The 9,875-nt window shown below is 33.7% G+C and overlaps 1 protein-coding gene across 2 annotated transcripts in view; it reads left to right on the forward strand.

Moving 5' to 3' along the window:
* Positions 1-7,722: 7,722 nt before the first annotated feature.
* The window catches only part of emc10 (ER membrane protein complex subunit 10), a 7,044-nt gene continuing 4,891 nt past the window's right edge, over positions 7,723-9,875 (forward strand). Inside the window, exons 1-3 of one of the 2 annotated variants that reach the window (XM_008416413.2) lie at positions 7,723-7,858; positions 7,995-8,061; positions 9,502-9,614. In XM_008416413.2, the coding sequence (XP_008414635.1) occupies positions 7,766-7,858; positions 7,995-8,061; positions 9,502-9,614 (273 nt within the window). In that variant the 5' untranslated portion in view covers positions 7,723-7,765. The remainder of the gene's footprint in view (positions 7,859-7,994; positions 8,062-9,501; positions 9,615-9,875) is intronic. The other variant, XM_008416412.2, reaches the window with a different exon arrangement.

Here is a 9,875-nt window from a genome sequence, read left to right on the forward strand (position 1 = left end):
CCAGTCTGCAGTGAACTGGTGCCAGTCTGCAGTGAACTGGTGGATGACAGAGACGATGCTATACTGTAGTGAGCAGTTTGAAGCAGAAGTCCCACCATGTGATCCACAGGGTTTTCCCAGCTGAGCACAAACTTCATGCACTTAGTTTCCACAGGCACCACAGCAGAATCAAGTGTAACCTGTTAAAAGGGATATAAGGTTATTATTCCTATGTTATCAATTTTCTACTGCCTAGTCTACAACCACAGGAAAACAAAGTATAAGAAACTTAACATTCTAATCCTAACATTGGAGAAATGTGAAGTTAATGAACTAATATATATATATATACATATATATATACAGTAGCTCATCACATTTCTCCAATGAAACGTTAATATCTACATCTATATCTAAAACAGCGTCTTCCTCCTCATGTCTTGATCGTAACAGGAGTTTAACTTCTCAGGACGTGGTGGAGCAGCAGGTGTTTGGCATAACTCAAGTTTTGGACTTGTGGCTGCAGGTAATGTCGCTGCTTAGCGGGTGGTGAAACTAGCGTAAATGAGGAGGGTTTAATATGATCACGCATTTTACATGACGGGTTTCAACCCCAGTCTATACTATAAAAATGTGATTAAGATTAGAGTCTAAATACGTTCTATTTCCAAAACAGGAAAGCTAGGTAATGTTAGCCGGCTAACAAATTACTATTGCTAGCCTAGCATATCAACTAACAGTTAGAAAAAAACAAAACACGTACCTTCGTAGTCAAACTGGTGTCAATCAGCGAGGAATTTGTCCAGTTTAGATGATGTTGATGAAGAAAAATTATTTGCAAAAAGTGATATATCTTTAAATTGTATTTGTGGCAGCAGCTTTAGAGTCCAGAAACAGCGTTAACTACACACACCGGAACTAAAGATACACTGGATTGAGTCAAAATAGATGTTGTGTGACATCATGTGAAAAGGGTCTATAATGCCCCAAAGGCTAGACATTAGCACACGGACGCAAATTTTTCGGTGCAGAATTTTTAAAAAATCACAAATATTGTACTGTGATTATTTTTACATCGATTGGGTAATTAATACTCAACAAGAATGCCATTGAATTATTGTTGAACAACCAACTGATTCTGATGATTTCTTCCAACTTTTGGCGCTGCGATTTTAGAACTGTCGGCGGATGGTCGGCTGATTTTCAAAACCTGAAAGACCAAACACTAGCCGACCAAATCGTAACGCGTTCAATCTGCCTCGTGTTCAGCTACACGGCAAGAGCAACACACCTCACACAAACTGATTTCTCACCGCCGTTCAGATTCCAGACAGAAAATGCTGTAAAAACCCACTTTATCACACAGGAATTTAGAGTAAACAAACATGCCGGACAACGTAGAAGCAATAGCCAGTGTTGTGGTCAAAACCACCTAATCCGAGACCAAGACAAGATCAAGACCAGAGTGTACCAAGACCGAGGCAAGACCAAGACTTTTATGGTCCGAGACCAAGTTGAGACCAAGACCGAGGGAAGTCGAGACCGAGTCAAGACCAAGACCAGCGCCCCGCGCTACATGACACAATAAAATGGTGAAATATGATCAAAATTGCTCCTCAAATTGATCTGAAAGATCCATATTCCCATAAAAACACCTAGATATTAGATACTTAATACATTTTACCAATATTAAAAGCAGAACAAGCTTTGTTATGCTTTGCTTCCATCTTTGTGCTACAATCCATGGTGGTCTGATGCCATCCCTAAAAAGATAACTCCCTGGGTGTTTGCCCATATTGCTCATGTCAGAAACCACCACCATTAAACATAGAAATTCAGGCAATGCCCTGACGGTAAATAACGCTCAACTATGAACACAGCCCAAGGAGCAACAAGCAAGGAGCAACAAGCACAAGGCGCTCACCGCGACTGTTTTCACCCTCTCTCCCGCTACATGAAGCCAGGCAGTCTGACACCATTATAGCTGCCACTTTGAACAAAAACAATCACAGAGCAATGTGCATGCTCTGCGTGCTCTTTCATTCCTGTGTTTTATTTATTTGTTAATTTTTTAAAAATCAATGTACATGATTAAATAAAATAATGATAGCTACTGCAGTGTACGCAAAGCATTACAAGAACAAAGAACGGCTTTCAGTGACACTCCACTCCTATTTCTAAGTAAAGAGCCGTTCAGAAGAATCGGACTGTTCCTGAATGTTATATCACTATATTGCAGACTGTTGGACACAGCGTTGTCCCATATATGCCACAAGTCAGTCAACACCTCTGCACAATAATTCAGGCAGTGACTTATTTTCCATCACAAATGCTTATGTGTACAGCTAGCTTTGCTACCATCACGTCAACGAAGCTTACCTTCTTTGAGCTTCTTTTCTAAGTGACGATAAAAGTTAGACGTAGTCCTCACCGTCTGTGAAAGCGAAGCGCTGCTGAGTTAGCTGTAGCCATCGGATTTCTTATGATTTATGCAGCTTTATTCTATTACTGACGATTAGACAGACATTTTCTGCCGCTCAGAGAAAGCCACTGCGCATGTCTCAGAGCGCCGCGTGCGAGTGAAAGGTGGGGGTGGGGAGGGGAAGTAACAGAAACGCGTAATTGCTTTCCACTGAAAACAAAGATGCTAACAAATAAACTGGACAGTAAGCTGTATGTTTAGTCATAGCGACAGTTTGTAAGCTTATAAAAGATGTAACAAAAAGAAAAGGCGTTGGATAAAAGCGTGGAGGCTGGGCACGCGGCGGTGTTCTGTCAGGATAGCATACATGCAGCGAGTACGCATGCCCGCGCATGCGCATTAAGAGGTCCGACTGTCAGTTCAGCGTTCCAGCTAGTTCTAGATTTTCCTCATTAATTACCTTTTATTTAATTCAGTTCACATGTTTTCTCAGTCTCGGTTTTCGTTATTTCGTCAGTAGTTTCAAATACATTCTGACATAAAGGAGCGGAGAAGAAAAGTTATTATAGTTAACAAAACTTTCTCAGAAGAATTCATTTTCTATTAATGAATTAAATAAAATCATATTTAATCAGGAAGGAGGTCAAACATAAACATGAAACTTAAAACTAACTTAAGGGTTTTACATTTCAAGCTTCTAAAAATACATAAAACAATTATGAATATATTTGTTTATTTTTATCTCTTTATGAAATATAAAATATTATAAGTTCACTATGAATTTACGATAGATCTTCCTACAGAGTACTCTTTAAAAATATGGAGCCTGGAAAGGCTCGAAACAAAAAAAGGAAGAAGAAAGAGGAAGGATAAAAGGAAGAAGGACACCAAGAGGGAAGGACGGAAAAAAGGAAGGAAGGAAACAAAGAAGGAAAGAGAGAAAGGACACAAAGAAGTATGGAAGGAGGTCAAGTCAAAGTTTAAAATGTACAACAGCCTTGGCTGACCAAAGAGCTTCACAACAGACACATCACAGGTAGATAAATGATAAAACATAAAATAAAGATTAATAAAAATAATACGACAATTTCAAAATTGTCAGAAAACATCAAAAATATGAATAAAAACCAGAACAATACTTAAATTTCAGCTGCAGCGATTTTCTTCCCTCCTTTCCTCTAACTGGTGTTGAAGGAGAATAAATTTGTTTTCAGTCTGGAAAAGTCAAGAAATGACATTCCTGCTTCAGACAGGACAGAAGGAAGGGACGAAGGAGACAAAGAAGGAAGGACATGAGGGAAGGAGAGAACAGTTTCCAGGCAGATTATGCTTTTCTGTGTTGTGGGAAATAATCTCAGCGTTTGTCTAATGTAACTTGGCTGAACATCTCGAACTGATTTCAGTCCTAATGGACGCATTCAGGCTCTGCAGCTATTACAGCGTTAGCATAACTGAAACCTGGGTTGAGTTTTGAAATTAGCTGAGCGTTTTTTTTTCTGTGTCGAAGCTCCACATCCGAGTCTCTGGGGACGAATCTGCTTTCCAAGAAGCCAAACATGAAGTTCAAGTTTCCTTCCCAGAGCAGCAGGCCTCGTTTTCAAAACGAGCCGAGGAAAAAGCAGAGAGGAGGAGTGAAAAAAGAGACTAAACAAGCATCTGAAACGAGTTCTTACAACGAGGGCTCTGAGCGATGGGGCGGGAAAGCAACACAATAAAAAATTAACAGAAGACATTTAGTTTATTTAGCCTCTTAAAGGGGGAAAAGATGCGGGTTTTAGTTTTTTTAAAGTCATTTTTTCACCATTTTATTCCTACATTTGTAAATGCCAAAGTTCCAAATTAAATATTTATTTCAAAATCTAAATATTTAATTAGGATAAAACTAAATATTTAGCTCAGACTTGAACATTAAGTTGGGAACTGAATATCTAGCATATTTAGAAATAAATATTGAAATTAATTATGAACAAATTTCAAAATAAATATTTAGTTAGAAAGCTAAATGTCTCAGTTTGAGCTAAATATTATAATTTTCAAACTAAATGATTAGTTTGAAAATTTTTATATTTTGCTAACTAAATATTCAGTTCAAAATTCAATATTTACTTTGTTATGGCTAATTTTCAAACTAAGTGTTTATTTTTCAAACTAAATATTTAACAGTAACCTAAATATTAAGATTATTGATAAATATTTAGCAACCTAAAAAAAGTCACTGTTTATTTAGTGGTCAGCAAAACCAGCTTTTATTTTGAAATCCCACTTCCGCTTATCGGCAAGCTAATTTACAAATTAGCTAAATATTTGCTAGCAATCAAAATATTTAGTTAGCATTGTGAATATTTAGCTTTCTTGCTAGCTAAAGAGCTAGCAACTCATTTAGCTAACAAATACAGAATAAGCTGCTGTCTAGCTAGCAAATAATTATAATTGGAAATAAAAATAATTGAGCTAATTCCAAAGCGCTAATCATAAACAGCTTCTCTCAAAAAACACGCAGGACATTCGTCGATTTTGATCTGTACTCTACTGAATAAAAGTAATTTGCTGGATTTGTTTCCCCAGGCGGGGAACGTGAGGAGAGGAAACAGAAAAATTAAATATGTAAATCACTCCCTTCAAAATAAGAGCATGAATACTCTAAATACTTGAAAAAAATTTTTTTACAATCCATAACAAAAATTTTAAGTTTACAAACCAGCCAAGTAAATTATTATTTATCAAGAAAAAAAAGCTTTAGTGGAAGCTAAGTGCGCTAAACATTTTCAAAGTTAGCAAAAATGCTAAAGTGCTAAATGAATTTATGTAACAAATATTCACATATAGCTTGGATTTGTCTGGACTGAAATGAGGTTTGTGGATTATTTCTCTGGAATCTGGGTTTGTTGTAAAACAAACATTATAAGTAACAGATGAATAAACTTGTGTCAGTGTCAGGTGGAATGACAAAGTTGCGTTTTGTGACAATCTCCAGCAGAGCAGATTTGACAAGACTTCTGTGAACCAAAGTCTAAATCAAGTTGGAGCCAAAAATAGCTCAGACTTTAGGATCATTATTGTCAAAACGAAGGAGCTTTTTCAGCAGGCAGATGAAGGCTTTAGCAGGGTTTATTTGTGGGTCAGACAGGAATAAACACATTAATTATATTTGGTAAGAATGTTTTGATCATGCTTTTCTTTTGAAAGGTTTGATTCTTTCAGGTAAACTTTGTTTTTCTGCCCTTTTGACGACCCAAACTCTTTCACGCAGCAAATAAGTGTTGATTTATTTACTTATTCATTTTATAGTATTATAATCGTGATAATGTAGCAATAGTGTTAGTAGCTAACATTTTACTTAATAATTTGCTCATTTATTTATTTATTTCTTATTTGCATTCATTTTTTAAAATTATTTTTATTATTTTATTAGTAGTAGTTATAGTGTTAATTTATTTACTTTATAATGATATTAAAATATGGTGATCATGACTGACACTTTCACTTAATTACTTGCTTATTTACATTTTATTATTATTATATACAATATTTCTTAAATTAAGTACGTTAATTATAAATCATTATTGTTATTAGTAGTAATCATGTTTGGTGACGTAGTGGCAATAGTGACAGAAGCTAATATTTTTACTAAATTATTTGCTTATTTACATTTTATATATTTATTCTATAATTTATGTTACATTTAGGATTATTTTATTAGTAGCAATAGTGTTAATAATAATTCAGCAATAGTGATGTAACTAACACTTTTACTCAGTTACTTCTTGTATATTTATTACATTTATTAATACATTCACTGTTATTAATATTATGTTGTGATAAATAGCTAATTTAATTACTTCCAAATACCTTTTGCATAATTTAATTTATTTACTTATTCAGTCATTTAATACTAAACTTATTATTGTTAGATTTAATATACTTATTGCACTTGATGAAATAGTTTAAGTTTAAATTAATTACTTGCATATTTACTTATTATTCTTCATATATTATTATGAAAAGGTTGTTAAGTGTTCATGTTTCTTTATAGTGAAACAATGTTATCTCATGTTGTAATCATTTAAATCCAGATCTTTCAACACATCTGGACGTGTGAGATTTTAAATATGTTGGATATGAACCAGTCGGAGTTTCTCACAGCTGGAGGAGTTATTTTATCCGCAGCGCTTCTCTGGGGACACATGCCAGATGTGGACAGATGTCCTTTCCAGCTTAAAATGTCACATCCAGGGGTTGGGATTAAAGCAGCCAGGAGCTGAATAAACTCCAGAATAAACTCACCCCTGGAATCTGACAAACTATAACATGTTTTTTTTTTTTTTTTTTTGCAAAAGCAGAGCTACGAGTGCTGACTAAAGAATTTTAAAACATGAATTACTTTCCTTCCAGCGGGACATAAATATTTAGTATCTCTTGTGAAAAAGGGCTGCTGGATCAGAGAAAGGGCGAGGAAGTTGTTTCTGGTCTGTTAGCAGCCTCTGCTGGTTCAAACGTGATTATCAGTTTGAACTCTGATTTTACTGTATTAATCTTTATTTCTGGTCACGTAAGGAGCCAAGAAAACAGAAAAAACGAAGGAAACGGTGGGTTAAATATCACACTTGTATGATATTCTGCAACCCTAAAACAGAAAAAAAACTATAACAATGCATAAAAAGTAGTTTTTGAAACAAATGAACATAAAATTAAATAAATAAAGAATATTTCTGTTCTAATCTATCAAAAAATGTCGTCTGAAACCTATAGTTTGTCTATATACATTTGTTTTAGAACTCCTTTAACTGTAATAATTTAACTATGAGAACTACAACATTTTGTGAATTTATAGTCACAAAATGATTATAGGTTGATTGAAACATGAGTAGTCAAAAAATGCACTAATAAATTGTACAATGTTTTTCAATCTACATTTTCTCTGGATTCATTTAGATTAATATATTTCTATGTGCAAGCTTGTTATTATTTTATTTATTTTATATTATTTAGACATATTTAGATTACTTACAATATCTCACTAATATATTTTTTCATTTAAATGTTATACACTTATGGTTATATTTGTATTTTCTAATATTTTGCACTTTGGATGGAGTAGTTTGTCAACAAACCGGGTTGGGTATCAATAAAGTTCATTGTATTGATGTAAACAACCTTTAAATAATAAAATAACTAGATTATTTTTGTAAATTAGTTTTAAGAATATACTATTAAAAATGTGTGTGACGCTAAAGATTTCAAAATAAAGATCAAAAACTCAGCGTGCACGTACTTACATGTGTAAGCTAGTTTGTGTGCTTTTATTCTGAAAATGCGGATGTTGCTGCTTCTTTCGCCATTTTCCGGTGTCCACAGTTAGCAGCAATGGCTCCCCTGCTACCGTTTAATGTTGCTGTTATTTCCATCGTTTTGCTATTGACATGCGCAAATTTAGTATCATGTAATAACGGCCGAAGGGTAAGAGTTAAATAATCATTCATGAATATATTTTTTAACAAAAAAAGCGATGAGGGTTATTTTATTTATGCTAACCAGTTAGCGTTAGCATTGTGTGATAATGCAGAGGCTAAACGCAGATTTTGATTATTTTCAGGTCGGTGATCCTTTGGAGGCCGAGCTCAGTGGCTTCTCTGTGCCGCTTGAACACTCGTTTGAACTCGGTGAGAAGATATTTTAATTGCGAAGAAACGGAAGCGTGTAGAACATCAGTCATGCTAGTTTGCTAACTAAGTAGCCTTGTGCTCAGCAAGCTAACGCAATTTCCGTTGTCCGTCATTCTGATGACAGACGTTGTTTTTCTTGTGATTATGCATTATTATTATTATTATTATTATTATTATTATTATTATTATGTATAAACATCTATGAGACTCAGTTTGTCTCATTGATGTTTTGGAAGCTTATTGACCAGGTTGGATGAAGTATTATGTTCAGTTGTACCTCAAGACTTTGCATGTAGTAAAGTTTAGTATTTATCTAAAGAAAATGTAAATATACAAGTCAGGATATAATGTAACTTTGCACTTACTTTAAAGAATCTCAAACATGTTCAGTTTAGATGACAACATAAAATAATGATATTGCAAATTAAGTTTGTCTAATTAGCAAAAATGATTATTTTGACAGGTGTATAAATAAAGATAGCTCCAGTTAGCATGATAAATGTTTAAACTCATGACGAAACAAGCTGAAGAATAAGATGGTGGCTTGACTTTGGTTTGCAAAGTTGCAGCTGAATGAAAGATTTCTGCAAAAACACACTTTCAGCAGATGAAACTAAAGTATAAATTAGAATTTTATTTATTACATAAAGGGAATAATGTTTATTTATCAACATGAATACATGCCAGATTTAGCCAAAGAGGCGGATTTTCATGATGGGATGGATTAAAAAGAACTAAAATCAGCAGACATGACCTGTCATTTATGAAAGATTGCATTATGTAGCTAAAATTTATGTAGTTTACAGTAAAAACCCATAAGAAAATGAAAACAAGTCACATCTGCGAGGGGAAAAAAACATGTAAAAACTAATTAATTTATTGAAGACATTAGTACAACTGATGATAACAGTTCAATGATGTTGGGAGTTTTTAGAAAATAAACGTCAAACTGAATATTTGAACATAAACGTCTCATTATCAACCACAGCAGGGTCAGCTCTTCTGATCACCAAATTACTACTGATTATTTTAGTAATCGATTATTCCATTGATTACTCTGACAAATTCTACAGATTTTTTTATTTAACCAGTTAAATCGGTTTATTAAAAATGAGAAATACATTTAAAAATACAAATAAATGATTTAAGTCCTTTTTTTTTATTCAAAAATGTTTTATGATTGTAAGAGGAAATTAAGTAAACCAAATAAAATTTAATTAAAAAATACAAATACAAATTTTATTGCCTAAAATGCATAATTACTTTATCTTAAAAGCAAATTTTTTGCCATTTTGGTTTAATTTCTGCTCTGAATACGTTTTTCTTTTTCTTCAGGAAGTGACCTTTAATTTCAGTCTCTAAACTCAAAAGTTGAGGATTATTTTGTGCATTTTTAATCATCTCTTCTCATTGTTCTTTGTTCTGTTTTGTCTTCAGACGATGTTGCAAAGTTTCAGTCACGTGGATCTTTGCTGCTGAAAACGGGTCGGGAGCCGAGCGTCTCTCTAACTCAGAACCAGCTGTCAGAAGACGACCGCTCCAAGCTGAAGGTGAAACTGAAAAACCAAACCTTTGGCTGGAACCTCTGGAGTTTTAAAATGACGGATTTGGTTTGATTTTTTGTTTTTGTTTTTTAAAAAATGACGGATTTGTTTTGGTTTTTTGTTTTGGTTTTTTAAAAATGATGGATTTGTTTTGGTTTTTTGTTTTGTTTTAAAAAAAATGATGGATTTGTTTTTGTTTTTTGTTTTGTTTTTTAAAAAAATGATGGATTTGTTTTGGTTTTTAAAAAATGACGGATGTGTTTTTGT

The sequence above is a fragment of the Poecilia reticulata genome, linkage group LG8 (assembly GCF_000633615.1).
Source record: "Poecilia reticulata strain Guanapo linkage group LG8, Guppy_female_1.0+MT, whole genome shotgun sequence".
Taxonomy (NCBI): domain Eukaryota; kingdom Metazoa; phylum Chordata; class Actinopteri; order Cyprinodontiformes; family Poeciliidae; genus Poecilia; species Poecilia reticulata.